The following is a 22,461-nucleotide window of genomic DNA, read 5'->3' as shown; positions in this document are numbered from 1 at the left end:
AAAGTTATCCGCCTGAGAAAGCTGGCAGTTCTGGAAACCACCGACAGATGGCGCTATGGACCGCCCATAGCTGGCTAATTCCAAATTTACCTGGGTTCTAGAGAGAGCTACTTCCCTACTGGCAGCAGACTGCACTGCCTCTTGCCTGCTGGGTCCCCCTGCCTGATTTGCGTTCCCTAGTTCCGGCCACCTTGGGAATTAGGACCAGGACTACTGGACCTGCCTGGCACTGCCCCACAGCCTGCCTCCTCCAAGGCTAGGTTTGGCCATCGGGCTCGTCCCAGCTCTACTCTGTCCAGTCTGTGCTCACTCCCCACCCCACCACCCCATTCTCTGGGACCCTCATGTGTCCACTGGGGCCAACCACAGCTGGAACAGCCAGGCAGGGATGGGCTGGGGTGGAGCCAAAGTGGAGTCAGGGGGAAGTCAGGAGTTGAAGCACAGAAGGTGCTGGAATTCAGGGAGCAATGGAGCCAGAGAGGAGTGAGCTGGGCACACGAGAGGCCAGGCCAGGGCAGTGGATCTTGCCTTCGGCTCTGACAAGCGGACCCCGCACTTCTGTACTTCATCCCTCACTTCCTTGGGAGAGGTAGACACCCCTTCCCTCTGCTGGAAGTTTTTAACCACTTTGGTACTTGGTTTGTTGGCGGCCTTCCCTGTTCCTCTCACACTGCAGCAGGAGGAAATCAGCTCTTTGAAATAGTCACAATTTGGTCAGTGTCAGGAAGGGTCCTGGGATCGAGGCCTGCATCGGGCTCCCTGCTCAGTGGAGAGCCTGCTTCTCTGTCTGCCTGCCGCTCCCCCTGCTTGTGCTCTCTCTGAAAAATAAATGAATAAAATCTTTTAAGAAAAGATTAAAAAAAAAAAGAAGAGGCACATACAAAGAAGGATGTACAAAGATGAAGAGGGGTAGATGGCTGGGGCTGGCAGTGGAGAGAAGGCCTTTGGGCTCACGTTCACAATGGGCTTCAAATTTGTGTTTTAAAGATTTATTTATTTAGTTTAGAAAGAGCAAGTGTTGGGGGGGCAGAGGGACAGGGAGAGAGAATCCCAAGCAGACTCCGTGCTAAGCGCAGAGCCCAATGTGGGGCTTGATCTCACCACCCTGAGATCATGACCTGGTCTGAAACCAAGTGGTGGGCACTCCACCGACTGAGACCCCGAGACGCCCCCAAATTTGTTTTTTAAGAATTTGGGTCTAACCCCATAAAATTTACTCATTTTATATGTGTACTTCAATAATTGTAAGTGAATTTACAATTGTGCAACCATTACCATAACCCGATTGTAGAACATTTCTTCAAACTTAGTATTGACATTATTCCTAAGTGAGTTTGTCCTTAAAGTCCCAGAGTTGACGGGACTTCCCCTCCTGGGAAGGAGAGAAGGTGTCCTTCCCGTAACTCTGTAGCTGGGTCCCACCGCCAGCCCGCACTGTGAGTGAGTATTTTTATAAACCTGTAGTCGCGTGTGGAGGTACGTTGCAGGTCAAAAGCCTTGATCTGTTACATGCTCTAATTTGCATTAATCCTCTTTTGGACTCTTCCTTTTGTTATATACTGGAAGTGGGTCAGACCTGTGTGGATCTCAAGGAGACACAGAAAACCGAAAGAAAGAAAAAGAACACGCCAAACTCAGGCAAGGGGAGGTGACACAATTAGCTTCACCTTTTCTACCCGGAGGCACGTATAATCCTCGCTTTCTGCCTGGGAACAGGGAGGGGGACACGGTCACATCTACAGCTAACGCTCACCTCCTGCAAAGTCCTATTGCAAGAACTCTTGGCTTGCCTTAAGCAGCCTCTAGAAACACATGCATTCTGGGCAACCCTCGAGGGTCCCCTCCCTGTTCGGGAGCTTCGTACTCTCAATAAACTTGGCTTTGCTGCCCATCAAAAAGAAGAAAGAAACACATGCACTCTACCAGCTTCTGTTAATGTCTGTGGGAAGGCTGCTCTGGGTGCTGGGACAGATAAGCTGTGGGGTCAAGGAGGTATAGGGGTGTGTGTGTGTTTGAGGAAGCTTCTGACCTTCCTGAGATGGGGTCATTCCCAGAGTGCCAGAAACTCACATAGTCAAGCTCAAGGCCAAATGTGCTTCTGGAAGCCAATATCAGAAGTGTTTGAACTGACCGCTTGCTGACTCATCCCACCTACCTCCCTCTGTCAGGACAGGGACGAGAGCCCACAGGGACTGTTTTCTGTTTGTCTGGCAGAGAAACAGGCCTGGGGCTGCCCTTGGGTAAGGAAGGAGGAGGAAGCAGAAGGTGGTGATGGGGAGGCTGGGAGAACGAGGACTCCCAGGCAAGCCCATCAATTTGCCGGCCTCGATTGCCCAACATCCTCTTTCCCATTGCACTCCTGGGGCAGTTTGGTGCCCTCCACTGCCTTCGAGAACCCACTCTCCCCCTGCCCTGAGCAGTCACTCACAGGAGAAGTTGGGGTTCTTGTAAGTAAGTTATCTCATCTCTCTGAGCCTGAGGGGCAGAGGTGAGCACATTTCAGGGCAGGAGTTCAGTAAACAGCAGCCTACGTACCTGACAGACAGGTGAGTTCTCGTCTCTGCTGTCGTGAGGAGCCTGCCGTGGGGCGGGGGCAGGGCCGGCGGCACTGCTCCCATTTCACAGAAGGAAGCACTGATGACCGACTGAGGCTGCAGCTCAGGGCCGGGACACAAAGGCCGGACCTCCGTGCTGAGCTAACCCCACGTGACAGGCAGGGGTCCCCCAGGGCTGGCTCCCCTCACCCACCTCCTAGGCTATCAGCTGTCATTCAGGAGACACGGGAGGCCCGTGCTGGCCGGAGGCGGCCCTAGGGCATGTGCCCATGTGTGTGTCCCTGGGGCGTCGGGAGAGGACGGCCCATGAGCGCTGGGTGCTGCCCCTGCCTCCCTGTCCAGGCGCGCAGGCTGCTGGCCTCTGGGCGGACCTGGTCTGTGATCGGTGGCTTAGGGTGAGTGCGCAAATCTGAAGTGCTCAGTTGGGGGGATCTTAGTCCGCTTGCACCATTTTAAGTTCTATTGCCTTTCTTCCTCCTGAGGATGGAGTTTGGCAAGAGGACGCGAGAGGTCGTGACGGCCTGGCTTCTCTGTAACTATCCCAAGTTCTGGTTTCCCCATCCTGGGCAGTGCGGTGGGCATGTGAGCCTGGGGCTGCGGGGGGCCCTGCGTGGTCCCTGCTTTCGTGGAGTCCTACCGTGAAAAGGACGGTGTTCGGTGACACCCCGGCGTGGGTGAGCAAACACAGAAACAGACATTGCAGGGGACAGGGACGCAGGAGGGGGCTCAGAGGGGCCTGGAGGAGGCAGGGGTGTCTCCTGAGGGGATGGCTTGAGTGCAGCCTTGAGTGAGTGAGCAGGGGGCTGTGAGTGAAGGGTTGACCTTGAAGAGAGCCATGCCCCTCCTGCTACTGATGCCCCAGCCCTATGACCGTGACTTTGAGGAGCCCCAGGGCCACCCTTCTGGATAGAGCCTGGAGCAGGCCCTGCGTGGATGCAACCGCTGACCCCCACAGGCCCCTGTGAGACCAGGTCTCAGTCCTGGTCCTCTCTCTGGGGTGCAGACATCTCTCCAGGTCCAGGCACCTGTGAGGGGGGCAGGGCCTGCACGGAGCAGCGGCTCTGTGCACAGGAAGCCTCGGGAGCCCTCTGGGGGGGGACAGAGAGTGCTCTCGCCCCCCCCCCCCCGCTCACCCACAGTTTCATCTCAACCTAGAACACAGTGTGCCCAGGGCCAAACCGGAGAGCGTGTTATGGGCCACGACCCGCTGGTTGTGGACTGCGATCCTGGGACTACGAAATGCACTGGAATGAGGGTTGGTCAAGCTGCCCGGGCCCCTGAAGGGTCCGGCCATGCTGGAGTAGGTTCCCTGAGACGGGCAGGAGGGTGGGGTGCGGGCAGTCCCTGGGAGTCCAGCTGAAAGTCAGGCTGTGCCAGACCGGGCAACCAGATGCTTCCAGGGCTCTGTCCTCCTTCCCAGCTGCCCTTCCCCCACCACTTCTCATTCACAGTTATCCTTTTCCTCTGGGGATCCCGAAGATATTAACCCCCTGGAGACAAAGCATCTGGCACATAGTAGGTGCTGGGACCCCCTCCCCTCTCATTACGGACTCACCCAACAGTCAGCTCCTTTCTACGGCCAGACGGTCATGGGGCCACTTCCCCTTGGCTTTTTGGCCACACTTGAGGGGCACCCACAGTGGGTGAGGGGCCTTGAGCTCCAGAAAGGAAGAGGCAGAGTGATGGGGAGCCATCAACTGCCCAGGAGAGAGGACAGCTCTGAAATTGTGCCATCTTGGAAAAGGAAGTTCTGCCGAATGGCCCCACAGCTAAACTGTCCCCAAATCTCTTCTGGGGCCCCTACCGTTCACAGGACTCAATGCAGTGGCTGCTGCTACGGTGTCTGCCCGGAGAGCCCCCATCCAGCACTGTCCACCCCTGTCCCCGCTGGCCTCCGAGCACCTGCGTCCACACTGGGGAGAGGCTCTGAACCTGATGAGCCCCAGGCCTGCGGTTCTCAGGCTTGGTCTTCCCCTAAATCACGTCCACTGGCGGTTACTAGGGAGTGGCGGGAAGGTGTCACTTCCCTAATCTGACAGCATGCGGCAATTTTTTTAGAGGAATTTATTTATTTATTTTAGAAAGAGAGAGCAGGGGGAGAGGCAGAGGGAGAGGGAGAGAGACTCTCAAGCAGGCTCCATGCAGAGCATGGAACCCGACTCGGGGCTCGATCTCACCACCCCGGGATTGTGACCTGAGGTCGGATGCTTAACTGACTGTGCCACCCAGGTGTCCCATCATGTGGCAATTTTGCATCATTTCGTTTCTTCCTTAGTGTTTGTGGGCAGGTTGGGGCGAAAAGGATCGAGTCGCCTGCCCTTCCTCCTCCAGGAGTCCAGATGGTTCTCTGTGCTCCTAGGAGGAACCACACCCCAGATTATTTGTGAAGCACACCTCTCCCTACTGAATCTTATTTTCCTATTGCCTTTCTTTCTTTTTCTTTTTTGAATTTTAAAAATTTTTATTTTATTTATTTTTTATTTTTATTACGTATGCTCCATGCCCAGCGTGGAGCCCAATGCAGGGCTTGAACTCACGACCCTGAGAGCTGAGCCAAGGTCAAGAGTCAGACACCCAGGCGTCCCCCTATTGCCTTTCTTTAAAGGAAAGATGTATTCCCTTGGGGAAAGACCGACCTAGCGACATCATTACCTCCCACTTGAGTATTTTTATGACTATTCTACTGTGCATTTCCGTAGATTGGCTGTGATCGTTGACATTTTGAAGGAGCCACGTATTCTACCCATGGTTGTACCAGCACCAAGTGGACAAGCCACAGGCGATCCTAGCCTCCTGCTTCTCAGTCTGGTGCGTCCCCCTCTTAACCTTGACATTCAAGACCATAGCAGTGCTTTCTGGTGGTTGAATTGGAAAATATGCACTTCTGGGGAAACTTTATATTATTAGACCAAGTAAACCACCAAGGATGACGCCTCCCCCACAGTCTCCTGTTCCGTTCAAGGTCTTGATCTTGGATCTGCGCAAGCTTTGGTTAATCCGTGACTGCACTGTCAGAGAAATTCTTCCGATGCCTACCTAACTCTGTGCTTGGAATCTTCCAGAGCAGAATGGGCAAGTCTTCTTGGTTCCCTTGTGCCTTCCCGGGCAAGGTGCTCCTATGGCCAGAAGGGAGGAGAAAAGTGAAAATCCTCCCAGGAGCTGGGAAGGAAGGGCATTCTTGGGACTCGGGAGCTTGCGCAGGGCTCCCTCTGGGTCACCCTCAGAGTAACCACAAGCGCTCAGATGACATGTCACACGTTAGGGTTGGTTTCCTCTGCTCGTGTGGCCATTCTGTGCAAGCTGAGGGCACTTGTCACGGGGAGTGTGTGTGTGTGTGTGTGTGTGTGTGTGTGTGCATGTTAGAGTCTGAACTCCAGGCGGATCAGGGCAGGAGGGGTCCTTGTAAGCTTACTGAGTCCCTACTCTGTGCCCAGCCCTGAGCTGGGACCACTAGGGGCTGCAAAGAAAGGAAGGTCACAGCGTGAGGACACGTTTCCAAGAGTAAGAACGATTCAGGGACTCTGAGGTCACCGTGCCAGCTTGGTCTGGGCCTTGAGCCGGGGGCTCATAGAAGGGGTGGTCCCTGCGACAGCCTCACTGTGGGTGCCACCAGGGCTGGAGAAGGACGCAGGCCCTGGCTCCGCCCCACTGGGTGCTCAGCCTGACCACAAGGAAACCGGAGGAATTACTGGGCCCAGAAGGAAGGAAACCAGGCCCTGTGGTGTTGGGGTGTGATGGAGGGGGCGGGGCGTAGGCCTGCGGCACTGTGAGGGAGCGGGGGTCTCGGCACTGGAAGTGCCTGTGGGATCTGTGACACGGCTGGGATGGGTAGGAGGGCGCCTGGGTCCTGGGGTCTCACCACGTCATCGATCCCGGAGACTTTGCTCCCTCGGTGCCCTTCATTTTCTGACCAGCTCTAGGAACAGGACCTCAAGATACCGAAGCAGGAAGCAGCAGGCACAAAGAAAAGCAGAAGTGGAAGATTTGGAGACTCAACTCTGCTCCTTGAAGGGGCCTGAAGCTTCCTGGCGCTGCTGCAGGTGACGTCTGTGCCGGAGAGATGACCTGGCAGGGCCGGGTCGCGTGGCTGCCTTGGGCTCTACTGCTTCTCTGGGGCCCAGGTGAGGGGCTGCCCGGACTGAGTCTGCCCAGGGAGGGAGGCTGTGGGGGGGGGCAGGGGAGGCGACGCAGGTCAGCGCTTGAGTCTGCGCTCCAGTCCTTGGAGCAGGGTGTGCTCTGTCCAGCACGGACGTGGACGGATGGAAGGACTGCACCCCGGAGGGGCCAGACGTGGCTCAGGTCATCCACCCCAACTTCCGTGAGCCACAGCGGGGTGCCCCCGGGGGCTCTGTGGGAAGTTGCGGATGAATTAGCTCAGGAAGAAGGAGGAGAGGGCAGGTGGCAGCACAGTGGGTGGGAGAGTGGCCTCTGAGCCCGCCGAGGGGAGGGGCGAGTGTCTGGTTCAGGGCTGGGGACTGGCAGGAGCAGGCCACGGTGTCAGGGACACGGAGGTGTGTAGCCAGGGCAGCTGGAGGGGCCAGCCCCGAGGGCCAGAGGATCTGTCTTCCCAAGGGAGAGGATGGGGACAGAGCTGAGGAGAAGGTGGTGGGGATGAAGGGGAGGGCAGGGAAGCCACAGGGAGGGAAGGGAGGAGAGCTTCTCCAGGGAGCAGCTCCCTGTTTCTGGGGATCAGGCTTCTGTGTCTCTCAGGAGCTGGCCGCACACAGACGTGCCCAGCCTCGTCAGGTCTATCCCCTAAAATTTTAGGGATACCTAAAATCCTTTTGGTAGTTTGGATTAAGAATTGCACATTTTCTCTGACTCTATTTGCTAGCTAGATGTCCATGGCAAAGCTAATCCTTTTGTGTATTAATTTGGAAGCGGTCACCTCGGCACGGCTGGTCTGCCCCTTACCCTCCGGGGTATCCTTTTGTTTCATGGCTCTGTCTGCAGTGGGAGTTTGTGGTTCCTTCTGGATGTCCGTTTGTCTCATTTGTTTCTCTCATCGGCTGCAGGCTGGTACGGCCAGAATGATGCCCAGGACAGAGGTGGCAGGGACCATCCCTGCCTTGTCCCTGACGACGGCAGGTGTCTCCCATTAAGCATGAAGAAAGTGTCCACTTGTGTCTCTTTACAAAGTGTTTTTAAAAACAATAGAAATGGGTGTTGGACGCTTTTTCATTATCTAAGGAGATGATTATCTTTTTCTTCTTTGAACTATTAAGGTGGTGAATTATATTAAGAAATTCGGTCAGGTTTTAGTCTGATCACGCTACCTTCATGAAGAGAATTAGGGAGGTTTTTCTGCTTCTGTATTCCTACAAATGTGTAAATGCAACTGGAATTTTTTGTTCCCTGAAGGGTTAAGAGAACTAATTTACAAAGCTGTCTAGGTTTTACTCTTTTTTTTGTTTTGTTTTGGATTAACCCCCCGCTTTACTGAGGTATAATTACCAAATAAAAATTGTGCATATTTCTCGTGTACAATGTGAAGTTTTGCTATACCCCGCACCTCACATACTTACCACTGGGAAACGTCTCCTTGATAACATGCATATTCACTGGTCTACGTTAAAAAGAAATATACTCCAGGCCAATATTGGTAACTTGTATTTTTCTAAATATAGAAAATCATCGGTTTCATCTAAGTTTACGGACTTTAGAGGCTTGTAAATAACCTTGGTTATTTTTCTTATGACTTGTGTATGTGGGTCTCCTCCTGCTTTTCTTGACTTGGCTACCACCAGAATGTTTGAAACTGATTGAAAAATCAGTTTTCCAATGTATATGCTAATTCCACTCTTTCTGTTTCCGAATTCACTAATTTCGACTCTGACCGTACTCTTTCTTTCCTCCTGGGTGGGGTATATAGGGTGGGGTATATATGCATGTGCTCGTCTCCTGACTTCCTGAATTGGAGGATTCACTTGTCCATCTGGGCTTTACTGGGATAAGATTTCACGACCCTGAGCAGACAGAAAGGAGGCTGGGGTCTGGAGGAAGGGGCTGCTGTGATTAAAAAAAAAATCTTGGGGGGAACAGAAAAGAGGAGGGGGTGACCAATGTGAGGTGGGGCAACTTTGGGGGGTGACTCCAGGGGCACCCTGATCCAGGCCCATCTGGTGAGGGGCCACACTCGGCTGTGTTTCCCAGGCTCCTGGTCTCTGAGTGGCCCCAACTCCACGACGGGCACCGTGGGGGGATCCCTGAGTGTGCAGTGTCGGTACGAGGAGAAATTCAGAGAGAATGCCAAATACTGGTGCAAAAAACTATGTGTGTGGAAGATTGTGGAGACCAAAGAGGCAGACAGAGAAGTGAGGACCGGCCGTGTGTCCATCAAGGACCATCGTGCAAACCTCACCTTCACAGTGACCTTGGAGAACCTCACAGAAGATGATGCAGGAACGTACCGGTGTGGGATCGATACATCATGGCTCTCAGGATATTTCCGTGACCCCGCCTTCCACGTTGTGGTGTCTGTGACCCCAGGTGAGCTGTGCACACCCCCTCCCCCAGCGCCTGTACCAGGGCTGCTTGAAGGGTCTCAGGTTGGGATGCCTGTGGCAGGAATCATGTCAGAGGCTTGGGCAAACTATGAATGACTCTGTGTGTGTGTGTGTGTGTGTGTGTGTGTGTGTGTGTGTGTGTGTGAGAGAGAGAGAGAGAGAGAGAAAGAGAGAGAGAGAGAGGCAGGTAGTAGGAGAGAGAGAGAGTCAGGGAGGCTTCCTGGAGGAGCTGGCGCCCCCTGCTCAGGCTTGAGAAGGGGCAGCTGAGAAGGCAGGGTGTGCAAAGGAGAGAGGGGGAGCACTGGTGCCTGCCCTGTGGACACCGAGGGCCACACTGCAGGAGGGTGGGAGCCCAGCATAGAGGCAGGCAGCGCCCGCCTGGCAGTGAAGGTCCTGGGTGCAGTGGGAGCTCCAGCCAGGACGGTCAGATTTGCAGGTTAGACAGACATCTCAGGCAGGCAGCCTGTGGCTGTGGCCGGAGGGTGTCGAAGCTGGAGTGCGGGGGTGACCTAGGGGCTCTCCCGAGGTCCTGACTCTCCTCCGCAGGATGAAATCAGGGCTTTTGGGGGTCGTCAGTGCCCGTGTCCCATTTGGAACCGCTCACTTGGCTCAGGAGAGCCCTGGGGAGACTTTGGCCCCCGGGGTCCTCCATCCTGCGCCCCTCCCCAAGTGAGCATTTTGTGTGAAATCAAACCAAAAAGGTCTTGGCAAGTAGTGGGAGAATCCGAGAGAGCTATCCTGGGTCTGATTTGTGTTTCTGCACCAGCAAAAACGTCTGTGCCACCTGTCAGCACCACTGTAACCCCGGTGTCAACAGTCACAGCTAAAATTGTGACCACACCGTCTCAGTCCTCGTCAGCTGCCCCGACCGCCATGGGAGCCACCCACAGTGCAAGCAGCCAGGAGGAATTCCCGCCGAGCCAGGGCCTGGGGTAAGGCGCCCTGTCCCCCATCCCCTGTCCCCCGTCCTCTGTCCCCCGTCCGCCATCCCGGAGGTGGGCCCTCTCCTCAGGAGTTGCTCCAGGCCGGGGAAGAAGACACGGTGGGGATGGAAGGAAAGGAACTTGAGCGAGCGCTGGTCATCCCACCAGGCACCTGTTACATGTCCTTTGCGCATGCTCTCATCTCACCAGATCCTTCTCCGTGACTGCCCCGGTGTTCCAGAGCAGCAGAGGGGGGCTCAGAGAGGTTAAGTAATTCGCCGGGTCATGTAGCTGCGAGAGGCAGGCTGAGCTTCAGCCCAGCTTTATGTGACTCAGAGTCTTGGGTTCTTCCTTCCAAACCTGCGATTCTTGACCTTTTGGGGCACAAACCCCCAAGAGAATCCCACAGTGTTTGTAGACTCTCTCCGGGAAAACACGCTGGGGGTAAGCCATTTCTGAGGTTCTCAGACTCCCTATCCCGGCAGCACCTTGTGTCCTGGGATTCAGCTCTGGCCCTGCCCCCCTGGAGTTAGCACAGACCCTGCAGGGGGAGGGCTCGGCCCCATAAGACTGCCTGACTTCAGATGACAGAGTACTTTGGGGATCCCCAGGCCATCACGTTTCTCGCCAACTGGTTACGAATTTGGGGGTTCCCATGACCCCCTGGAGTTCCTAATTGGCTGGATAGCTGACAGAATGCAAGAAAGCGCTGTACTTACAAATATGGTTTTATTATAATGGATAAAGGCCAGGACCAGCCAATGAAGAGACACATAGGGTGAGGTCTGGGAGGGTCGGTCCTGAGCACAGATCATCCCTGCTGACTCCCAGGGAAGTTGGGGCTCGTCGCCTTCCTGGAACATTGATGTGCTCACCAACCAGGAAGCTCCTCCAAGCTTTGGTGCCCAGAATTCTTACTGGGGTTCCAAGACCTACGCATGACTGGTTGAATCATTGGCCACATGATTAAACTCAATCCCCAGCCCCACTCTGCTCCCTGAGTTTCAGGCTGGCTCAGAGCCCCAACTCTATGATCATGGGGTTGGTCCTTCTGGTGACCAGCCCCAATTCTGACTCACCTCGTCTCTTAGCATAACTAGGGTGTGATCCAAGGGGTCCTTAAATAACAAAGGCAAGCCTACTATTAGGGAAATCCCAGGGATTTAGAGCCTTCCTTCCAGGAGCCAGGGGCAAAAGCCATCCAGATTTTTTTTTTAAGTAATCTCTACACCCAACTTGGGGCTCAAGCTCAGGACCCTGCAATCCAGAGTCTCGTGCTCTACCGACTGAGCTTGCCAGGCGGCCCCATTCAGACTCTTTATTATATGACCCCCGAAGCCCTTCCACGGGCCTCCTGTCAACCCAAGTGACAATCTTAACATCAGGCAAGGTGAAATTCAGGCCCCGAATACACCACTTCCAGAATTGACTGCAGATACACACGGGTCAGAGCTAGGTTTTGTGCGGCTCGGAGCCTGTGCAATTTGGTGGTGGGGGGGTGAGGTGCATCTTTCAGGAAAAGACTAGAACATTATGAATGCAAACTAGACATAAAAGAAGGGCCTGGCAAATGAGGGACCCAAAGTCAGCTTCCCATCTGCGCTGGCTCGTTCATGGGTGAAATGACAGACCAACTGGGCGCCCGGGTGGTTCAGTCGGTTAAGCGTCCGATTCTTGATCTCAGGGTCATGGGATCGAGCCCTGTGTCAGGCTCTGTGCTCAACGAAGAGTCGGCTTAGGATTCAACCTCTCTCTCTCAAAATAAATAAATACATCTTAAAAAAAGAGAGAGAGAAAGAAATGGCAGAGGTAAAAGGCATGTTTTTGTAGCAATGTTTGTAATTGCGAGAGACTGGGGGAGATGCCAGTGAAGAGGGAAGAATTAAATAAATGATGGACTGTGCACCCCATGGGATACTATGCAGCTGTGAAAAGGGTGGGGTCTTCTCTACGCATGGATATGGAGAGACGTCCACGATGTGCTGCTAAGTAAAAATCTAGTGCTGTATCATGCCTCCTTTGTGTGAAAGGAGGAGAAAAATAATGCACATTTCTATTTTCTTATATCTGAATAAAGAGCTTATGGAAGGTTCTTAAGTACACTGCTTTTGTGTAGAAAGGAGACTATACGCTCCTTTTTTTTTTTCTTTTGCAATGTGACCTTATCTATCTATTGCAAATAAGGGGGGCACTGTAAGCTCCCCGCCTGCTCAATTCGCCCTGTGTCCCCCTCTAGGCTCCAAGTACTCCTCTCCTTGTTGGCACTTCTCCTGCTTCTGCTGGGGGGCAGCTCGCTGCTGGCCTGGAGGATGGTTCGCAGACAGGTCAAATGTGAGTCAGTTCCCTGCCAGGTTGGTGGAGGGTGGGCCGGCACACCCTCTCGTTTTTGAGGCTCTGTGTCCTTGTCCCCCAGAATGGGCATCACACATGTACCCTCAGTCCACACATCCTGGCTGACCCTAGAGGCCAGACCCCAGAGGGGGTGTCCCGGCTATGTGGGAGGGGGCTCCCTAGAAGGTCGTCTGTGAAGCCGTTACCCTCTTCTGTTTAAAACCCTTCCATGACCTCCCACACCCTCAAAAGTCCATGTCTCTCCGCAACCCGTCCTGCCCACCCCCTGCCCATCGCGACACTCTGGACGGCAGCTGTTCCCAGCCTCCTACAGCCTGGCGGGAGCTCTAACGTCAGTCTCCCCTTCTGCGTTTGCTCTGGGCCCCTGGAGTGTCTTCTCTGCCTTCTTTCGCTGGTTCGGCTCCTGGTGGGCCTCAGGGCCCGGAGGCTTCTTTCCCTCTGGCTCCTTCTCCTGGCTCCCCCAAAGTAATAAGGGGGCCCCTCCTGGCTACCCCTCCGTGCAGGCACCATCATGCCCTTTTCACTGCAGACGGTCCCCACCTGCTCCCTTGCCTGTCTCCCCGCCAGCCTGTGCTCCTCCCCAAGACCAGGGGCCATAATCCAAGAAGGCTCACAGTCAGTATTTGTTAAATTAACATATTGTTCAATATCTCCAGCCTCGAAGGGCACCCTCTAAGGGATGCTTTGGGCATCCTGGGGCCCACTTGCTCTCCTCTGGGCTCAAATTACAGGAGAGAATATGTGTGGCGCACCCAGCACCCTGTCTGACAGTCAGTAGGTGCTCAAGAAACTCAACAAGCCAATTAAATGAAACGGGCACAGAAGAACGCAGATGCGACCTGCTGTGCAGATTTCTGCCTGAGCTGGGGTGTGAGCCTTACATTTCCTTCTTGTCCTAAAACTTTTTGACTCTATGAGCAGCCGGTTCTTGGGGGAATCTTTGTCCGGCCTTAGGGGAGGGGGTGTGTGCCCCACAGAGGCAGGGTTCTGGGAGCTGGTGCATGCCAAGGGTCGGGGGTGGGGGCTCGGCCACCTGAGCTCTTGCCTCCCACAGCCCCTCCCCACGGTGGAGGTCAGGCCTTAGAAGAGAAGTCAGCCCCAGCGTGTGTGTGCCTGATGCAGGGAAGGAAAACCACTTCCTCTTCCTCATCTGCTTCTCCCACATCACTTTTGAGGGCCCTCCCCCTCACTGGGGCCCATGCGGTCGGGGGCAGGGGTGCTCCCGGAGGGGGGGCAGGATTTTCCCAGCCCGGGTTGCCTCAGACCTCTCTGCCCTTTCACCTAGAGAGCCTCCCCTCTGAAAAAGGGATATAAGATGGTTGTAGAGCATTCAAAAAATAAGTAAAAGCACAGAGAAGAAAATAAATCCCCCAATAATAAATAAGAAAGAAAACTTCCACCGCTCGGAGAAAAACAACCACTGACATTCGAGGTGTGTCCTTCCAGCTGCTTTTCTTTTCTTTTTTTAATTTTTTAAAAAATTAAGCTTAATTAAATTAATTTATTTGAGACAGAGAGCGTGTGCCCATGCACATGTTGGGGGAGGGGCAGAGGGAGAGACGCCTCAAGCAGACTCCCTATTGAGCACCGAGCCCATGGCTGGGCTGGATCCCACGACCCTGAGATCAGGACTTGAGCCGAAATCAAGAAGCAGATGCTCAACCGAGCCCCCCAGAGGCCCCCCAGCTGCTTTTCAATGCTTATTTATGCAGATATGATTTCTCACTTATGGTTTGCTTCATACCATAATCCCTCTTTTAAACCTATTTTTTTTTTTTTGCACTTAACCTATTGCATCATTTTCCCTGCCATGAAATGTTCTGGAAGTCTCTTACTGCAGAGTTTAACGGTATGTGGGGGGGGGGGGAGAAGGGGGCATATTACACCTTGCTTCACTGATCCTCTGTAACAAGAGAAAAAGCCTTCTGTTCAAATATCCTGAGTCTCCATCCCCATCCCTGCAAGTCTCAGCTCCTGTCCCCTCACTGTCCCTGCCCCTCTCCCAGCAGCCTGAAGCCTGCTCTATCACACCCGCTAGTGGTTCTTCCCCTCAGCCCGCTTGTCATTCTCTCGCTCATTCCCTTCCTCCCTCCCTCACGCACACAGCACAGCTGTCCCAAGCACCTGCTATGACACCGGGCCCTGTGCCAGGCTCTGGGTGACACTGTTGTGACCAGGGTAGATGGGGCTCCACCTTCAGGGTGCTTTCTGTCCACCCGGCTATGGTGCACGTCCCTTCCCCGGCTACGTCCATGCAGCTACACCAAAGGCACTCCGACTGTGTGCTTCCCTGGGGGTCCCCTTGCTCCTGGGGCTCCGGGTGGTGAGGGCCGGGGGTGCACAGAGCCTGGCTCAGAGGCAGGACGTCCGCAGAGCAATGCTGCAGGAGCCAGGAGCCGGAGGTTGTGTGCCCCGAGCCGTGATCCCCGGGAGCCACGTGGCCTCCTGCATGTGGGGACAGCCCCCCAGGCCAGGGGAGTGGAGCAGATGACCCCCGTGACCTCTCCTGGTTTGAAACAATTCTAGGTCTCCACAAGGACAGTTCTTTTTTTTTTTAATTAGAAAAAATTTTAGGGCTTCCTAAAACACAAACCCATCCCCAGCCGTTCTGATTTCGGATTCCGGACGTCTGGGGCAGGGCCTGGGGATCTGCATTTTTGTTTATTGTGGTAAAAAGCACATACCGTGAAATTTGCCGTCTTCATCATTCTCAAGTTTCTAGCTCGGTGATGTTGAGTATATTCATGTTTTGGTGAAAGAGAGCTCCAGGGCTGTGTCATCCTGCCGGAAGTTTCTTATAAAGGGGTGTCCTTTTTCCTGTCTTCTCCCACCTGGGAACATTCTTTGAATGACTGTTTCGAGAACTAGCTTTGTTTGGCCGCTCTCCCCAAGCCAGTGCGCCTTCCTGCTGGTTCATTCCTCCACGCCTCCACTCTCATTCATTCGTCTTTTCCCTCGTCACCAAATCACCCTCTCGGCAAAGCCTCGAGCTCCTGCCCAGTGGCAGGAAGCAACGAGCAACGAAGGGACAGGTCCCCAGGGCCAAAGCCTCTAGGGAAATTCCTTCCTCCCGATGGGTCATAGGGATCCCCATCTGCCTTGTTCTGAGATTCAAACTCCTAACTCTTCTCCTGTCTCTTTAGCGGGTAAGAATCCAGAGCCACTCCAGACCCCTAGTCAGGTAAGAGGCTGGAGGTGTACCGGGGTGGCTGATGGGGAGAACGGAGAATGCTGGGGGCTTGAACAATCCCACTGGCCGGTAGACGTCTCAGTGCATCGTCGATGGATGGAGTGGGGTGCTCGCCCAGAGCAGGGAGAGTGATCCCTGGGAGCTCTGGTCTTTGGGTCTTGTCTTGAGTTCTGGCCAGTCTGTCCCTACCCCTACCCCCCATAGAAAGTGGAACAGGGGAGGGTCCTTCGATGCTGACCGGGGGGCATTCAAATACTGCCCAGAGAAGACCAGAGTGGGGGATGGAGGAGGCAGGCGGGGAGGGTGGGGCACCAGGGCATCGAGAGAAGGGGGAGATGTCCGCACACAGACAGGAACAGAAGCCCCTCTGGGCTGGACCATGGAGGGCCTCCGTGGACACCCACCAAGCCTGCCCATCTCCTGCCCACCCAGGCGACGCAGCAAGGGGAGCCCCAGTATGCGAACCTGGAGCTGCAGACGTGGCCCCTTCGGGGAGAGCCCATGCACCCCAGGCAGATGGAGGTGGAATACAGCACAGTGGTAAGTGCCAGGGCCTGGCTCCCTCACGGGGGTCCTGGGCTCTGCTAGGGGTACCACCTGGGGGGTGGCAGCAGGCAGAGAGGGAAAGGAGGGGCTGGCTTGGGGATCCTGGGTCTCTCCAGCACAGGGCCACACAGAACGTGGGGCAGGTGTCGATTCTGCCAGAGCTTGGTGTCATCATAGCTGGGGGCTGAGGTGGGAGATGAAGGGGCTGTCGGAGTAGTCAGTGATAGTCACTAGTCAGTAGAGCATAGCATTTATTAAGCACCTACTGTATACTACACGCCGATGTGAAAGCCTGAGATTTCCTACCGTTTTTGTACACCATCTCTTTGCTATCAACTCTGCTTTTCAGGTTTTTAATCAGTGACCCCCTGTAGGTCAACCCTTAGGCACAGGGACTGTAAAGTGAAACATGGAAGAGGTCTCCCCCCCCCCCCCCGCACCACCACCACACTGGGGTCAAGACCCACCTGCTAGTGAAAGAGTTCAGGGAGAGGTTGGGGGACTAGTTGTTGGAAAAGATAAGGGAGAGATAAGTATCAGACATGGGGGTCTGGGACTAGCAACATCCTTGTTTTTCTAATTTGGTGATTAATGTTCTCAAAGTGGTTCCCAGGCAGAGCCACCCGCAGCCCTGTGCCTGGGTCTGAAGCCTGGGACTTTGTGCTGTGTTTTCACAGGTGGGGTGAAGCAGGGGTGTGGGCAAGACAGTGGGGAAGTCTGGATCCCTCCCCCGCGGTGAAGCCCCCACCCGACCGCAAGCCCCATCGGGTGTCCCCCATCTCTGTCCTGAGCTGGGGGCCTGTGCTTCTGCCCGGTCTCCCTGAGCCTCCTGTCTCTCTCTCTGCAGAAAGCTCCCAGGGAAGAGCCTCACTACTCGTCCGTGGTGTTTGACTTCCAGAATGAGGGTTCTAAGGCCGGCAGGATTCGCTCCCAGAGGACCCTGGAGGAGGAGACACAGTACAGCGTCATTAAAAAGACATAAGCCTGTGTCCCCAGCCCCACCATCTGGAGGTCTCTGTGGGCCACAGAAGCCCAGGGCCAGCCCCCTTAGCCCTCACCTGTGTCCCCGTCAGCCTGCTCCCTTTGAGGGTCACCGACAAGGCAGCTGGGCTCCCTCAGCCTGGCTGGCTTCACTGAGGAGGAGTGGGAGCGGGATTCCAGTGGGGACCTGTAGGGAGCCCTCCATCCCACAGGCTCTCGTCACATCCTTCCTCTCTTCTCTGGTTCCTTCCAGCTGTGTGAAGGGCAGGAGCTCGGTCCCGTGTGGCTCCGGGAAAAGACGTGACCCACGTAGGCTGGTACCTGCAAATACCTTTATAAATCACAGCTCCATGGAAGTGTCTGGGATCGCTGCAGCATGGGAACAACTGGCGGCGGGATCAGGCGAATACAAAGGCCTTGAAGATAGAGTCTCCCTTGTCTCATGGACAAGGACGCTGAAGCCCAGAGAGCAGAGGCTTGCCCATGACCCCAGAGCCAGTGACACATTCCCCTGGACTCTTAGATGACTTTATTTTTAATATTAAGAAGGATCAATACAGTTTAAAATATCTTCAGAGAGAAGAAAAACGTTATTTAAGCCTTTCCTGCTATGTGCCTGCCATCCTGTATTAAAGGAGCGCCTCCCTTTGGAAGGCTGTCCCGCTATGCTCATCCTTTCGTCCATCGACCGACGCTGGGTTGGTTTCCGTGTTTTAGCTACTGTGGATACGTTGCTATGAACACGATGCAGAAATAGCTCGTTGAAACCCTGCTTTCGACTCTTTTAGAAATAGACCCAGAAGTGGAATTGCTGAATCTTTAGATAAATCTATTTCTAAGCTTTTGAGAAACTGCCATCGTGTTTTCCACAGCAGCTGTACCATTTTACATTCCCACCAGCGGCGCGCAAGGCTTCCAATTTCCCCACATGCTCTCCGACACTTGTTTTCTGTTGTTTGTTTGTTTGTTTGTTTGTTTGTTTGTTTTGATAGGAGCCATCCTAATGGATGTGGCATATCATTGGAATTTTGACTGGCCTCTCCCCAGCGATGAGTGATGGCGAGCATATTTTCATGGGCTCGTTGGCCAGCTGTGTGTCTTCTTTGGAAACGTCTATTCAAGTCCTTTGTCCAGTTTTGAAATGAGTTGTTGTTGAATTTTTGTTGTCTATATATTCTGGATGTTAATCCCTTATCAGATTTATAATTTGAAAATATTTTCTCTCATTCTGTAGGTAGCCTTTTTACTCTGTTGATAGCATCTTAGGTGCACAAAACTTTATTTTTTTTTAAAGATTTTATTTATTTATCTGAGAGAGAGAGGGAGAGTGAGCACAAGAGAGGGAGCGAGCACCAGAGTGGGGAGAGGCAGAGGGAGAGGGAGAAGCAGGCTCCTCACTGATCAAGGAGCCCAACATGGGGCTCGATCCTAGGCTGGGATCATGACCTGAGCCGAGGGCAGACGCTCGACAGACTGAGCCACCTAGGCATCCTGATGCGCACAGAACTTAATTTTCTTGATGTCCTAGTTGTCTATTTTTTTCTTTTGTTGCTTGTGTCTTTTGGCTCAGATCCAAAAAATCATTGCTGAATTCAATGTTGCGAAGCTTTGCCTTACGTTTCCTTCTTAGAGTTTTATAGATTTATGTCCTATATTTAGGTCTTCGATCCATTTTGAGTTTATTTTTATATATGTTATTAGGTAAGGGACCAACTTAATTCTTTTGCATGTAGACACCCAGTTTTTCCAACACTGCTTTTTGAAAAGACTGTCCTTTCCCTAACGAATGGCTTTGACCCCTTTGTTGAAAACCATTTGGCCACACGTATGAGGGTTTATTTCCAGACTCTATTTTACTCTGGTCTCTATGCCTGACTTCATGTCAACATCACTGTGTTTTGTGTGTGTGTGTGTGTGTTTTAATATTTATTTCTTTATTTTAGAGAGAGAGAGAGAGTGTGTGTGTGTGCGTGTGTGTGTGCAGGGGGGAGGGGCAGAAGGAGGGGGAGAAAGAGAGAGAGATAGAGAGAGAGAGAATCTCAAGCAGACTCTCCACTGAGTATGGAACCAACACAGGGCTCAATCTTCAGACCCTGAGATCAGGACCTGAGTGGAAACCAAGAGTCCCATGTTTAACCGACTGAGCCACCTAAGTGCCCCAGCATCACTATCTTTTAATTACCATGGCTTTGTAGTAAATTTTGGAACCAGAATTATGTGTCCTCCAGTTCTTCTTTTTCAAAGATTGTTTTTCCTATTCCCATGAGAACCCACAAGATTCTGTATAAATTTTAGGATGGTTTTTCTATTTCTGCAAAAAATGTCATTGGGATTTTGATAGGGATTGTATTGAATCTGTAGATCACTTTGAGTAGTATTGACACCTTAACGATATTAAGCCTTCCAATCCATGAACATGGGATGTCTTTTCATTTATTTGTGTCTTCTTTAGCTTTTTCTGAAATGTTTTGTAGTTTTCATACTGCAAGTCTTATACCACCTTGGTTAAATTAATTCTTAAGTATTTTACTTTTTAAAATTTTATCATCAATGGAATTGTTTTCATAAATTCCTTTCCAGATTGTTCATTGTTAATGTATGGAAATGCAACTGATTTTTGTGTGTCGGCTTTGCATCTAGCTACTTTGCTGAATTCATTTATTAGTTTGAACTTTTTTTTTGGTGGAATCTTTAGTGTTTTCTACGGGTAAGACCATATCATCTTCAAACAGAGATAATTTTACTTCTTCCTTTACAATCTGGATGCCTTTTATTTATTTTTCTTGCCTAATTGCTCTGCCAGATCTTCCGATGCCATGTTGAATAGAAGAAGCACAAGTGGGTATCATTGCCTTGTTCCTGATCTTAGAGGAAAAGCCTTTAGTTTTTCACAGTTGAGCATGATGTGGATTTTTCATGCATGGCTTTTATTATGTTGAGGTGGTTTGCTTCTATTCCTAGTTTGTTGAGTGTTTTCGACCATGAAAGAGTGTTGGATTTTGCCAAATGCTTTTCCTGCATCAACTGAAATGATCTTTTTTTTCTTCTTCATTCAATTAATGTAGTGTGTTATATTGATCAGTTTTTTCCACTGAAACACCTTTACATTCCAGGAATAAATCCCACTTGGTCATTGTGTGTAATCCTTTTGCTATTTTGCTGAATTCAGTTTATTAGTATTTTGTTGAAGATTTTTTTGTATCAATGTTCATAAGGGATAGTGGACTGTAGTTTTCTTTTCTTGCAGTGTTTTGTCTGGCTTTGGTATCAGGATGATACTGGCCTCATACAAGGAGTCTGGAAATGTTTCTTCGTCTGGTTTTTGGAAGAATATAGGAAGGACTGGTGTTCATTTTTCTTTAAATATTTGATAGAATTAATCTGGGAAGCCATCTGGTTCTAGGCTTTTCTCATCAGGATATTTTTGATTACTGATTCAGTCTCCTTATTTGTTATTAGTCTGTTCAGACTTTCCCTTCTTCTTCTTCTTCTTCTTCTTCTTCTTCTTCTTCTTCTTCTTCTTCTTGAGAGAGAGAGCATGTGAGTGGGGGGAGGGGCAGAGGGAGAGGGAGAGGGAGAGAGAGAATCTCAAGCAGACTCTGTGCTGAGCGCAGAGCCCAACGTGGGGTTCAATCTCACAACCCTGAGATCATGACCTGAGCTGAAATCAAGAGTCAAACACTTACTGAGCCACCCGGGTGCCCCAAGATTTTATTTTTCTTGATTCAGTCTTGTTAAGGTCTAGGAATTTGCCCATTTCACCTACATTACCCACTTTGCTGGTGTACAGCAGTCCACAGCAGTTTCTTGTAAATCTTTCTAATCTATGGAGTCAGTAGTAATGCTCCAACTTTCATTTTCAATTTTCGTAATTTCAGTTTCCTTTCTGGGTTTTTTTTTTGTCCATCTAGGTCAAGTTTTGTCCGTTTTGTTGATTTTTTGAAGAAACAAGTGTTGGTTTCCTTGATTTTCTCTATTTTGGTTTTTCCTATTCTCTGTCTTGTTTATCTGTGCCCTAATCTTCATTATTTCCTTCCTTCTGGTAGCTTTTGGTTTATTTTGTTTTCTTTTTTTTTTTTAATTCCCTAAATTGCAAAGTTAGGCTTTTTATTTGAGATCTTTCTCATTTTTTTTTAACGTGAGCCTTTACGGCTCTAAATCCCTCCCTTAGCACTGCTTTTGTGTGTCCCATGTTTGGTATGTTGCATTTTCGTTGTCATTCATCTTTGAGTATTTTCTAATTCCTTCTTTGACCTACTGGTTGTGTAAGAGTGTGTTGTTTCGTTTCCACAGTTTTGTGAAATTTCTGGTTTTACCTGTTATTGATTTCTAACTTCCTCCTGTTATGGTCGGAGAAAATACTTTGATATCTATTTTTAAAAATCTACGGAGATGTAGTTTGTGGCCTCACATATGGTGATCCTAGAAAATGTCTCACGTGTACTGGAGAATGTGTGGGCTGTTGTTGGGTAGAGCGTTCTGTGTATGCCTGTGAGATCTCGTTGATTTACTATGTTGTTCAAGTCTTCCTTTTCCTCATTCATCTCCTGTCTGGTTGTTCTATCCATTATTGAGAGCGGGCCATTGACATCTTCAACCATTATCATAGAACTCTCTGGTTCTCCCTTCAGTTCTATCAGTTTTTGCTTCATCTATTTTAATGGTCTGTTGTTAGATGCACAAATATGTATAATTGGTAAGTCTTCTTGCTGCCACCACCTATCCAACTTTATGCTGTATGACAAATAAACCTGAACGTGGTCTAAAACAGAGGGACATGGTAGGAGATAGGATCAAGACCTGAAGGGTTATTTGAAGGACCGTTTCTCTTCAAATACAGTGGATTTTTCATCTTTTTTTAGTCTGAATTTCCACCAATTAGGAAAAAATCCTCTGTAAAATGTGAAGTTCTAGGGGCACCTGGGTGGTGCAGTCGTTAAGCGTCTGCCTTCGGTTCAGGGCGTGATCCTGGCGTTATGGGATCGAGCCCCACATCAGGCTCCTCCGCTATGAGCCTGCTTCTTCCTCTCCCACTCCCCCTGCTCTGTTCCCTCTCTCGCTGGCTGTCTCTGTCAACTAAATAAATAAAATCTTAAAAGAAAAATGTGAAGTTCTAGAGTATAAGGAAGTGTAATTGATGCCAGCTAGCGGCTCTAACACCCACAACCATGCCAACAAAACTGTTTGGAGTGGCAGTGGGGGCTAGATCAAGGGGCTATTTCTGTCATAGCCACATACCGTCTCCACCCTCTTGCCCTGTGAATCTCTAAGGCATGGTGTGGATTCATTTCCCAGTGTAGACCACCTGTCGTGGTGGATACCCTTTGGGGGTCCTTGATATCACTTCCCCACAGTGGGTCTCAGTTAGGACCATTCCAATTTTCCAGAGAAGGTCTAACAGCACGAGG

General features: G+C 51.5%; 1 protein-coding gene and 1 long non-coding RNA gene across 3 annotated transcripts; one reads left to right on the top strand and one right to left on the bottom strand.

The window, feature by feature from the left end:
- Positions 1–4,681: 4,681 nt before the first annotated feature.
- Positions 4,682–6,525, bottom strand: LOC123803150 (uncharacterized). Its single transcript, XR_006782767.2, has 3 exons — positions 6,415–6,525; positions 5,592–5,671; positions 4,682–4,910 (listed from the first exon to the last, which is right to left on the bottom strand). It is a non-coding gene; the product is annotated as an uncharacterized LOC123803150 (long non-coding RNA).
- CD300A (CD300a molecule) lies at positions 6,283–22,142 on the top strand. 2 transcript variants are annotated; one of them, XM_087854135.1, is made up of 8 exons: positions 6,283–6,676; positions 8,925–9,044; positions 9,828–9,993; positions 12,221–12,315; positions 15,480–15,517; positions 15,959–16,066; positions 16,920–17,083; positions 17,307–22,142. In XM_087854135.1, the coding sequence occupies exons 1-7, from the start codon at positions 6,616–6,618 to the stop codon at positions 17,052–17,054; spliced, it is 723 nt and encodes a 240-aa protein (XP_087710261.1). In that variant the 5' UTR covers positions 6,283–6,615; the 3' UTR covers positions 17,055–17,083; positions 17,307–22,142. The 2 variants fall into 2 exon arrangements, with proteins under 2 accessions (XP_087710261.1, XP_045670367.1); XM_045814411.2 differs by having other exon boundaries at positions 6,284–6,676; positions 8,709–9,044.
- Positions 22,143–22,461: the final 319 nt, after the last annotated feature.

Source organism: Ursus americanus, chromosome 23 (genome assembly GCF_024610735.1).
Source record: "Ursus americanus isolate L20-20 chromosome 23, mUrsAme1.1.p, whole genome shotgun sequence".
In the NCBI taxonomy this organism is placed as follows: domain Eukaryota; kingdom Metazoa; phylum Chordata; class Mammalia; order Carnivora; family Ursidae; genus Ursus; species Ursus americanus.
This window is presented reverse-complemented; position numbering and strand designations above follow the sequence as displayed.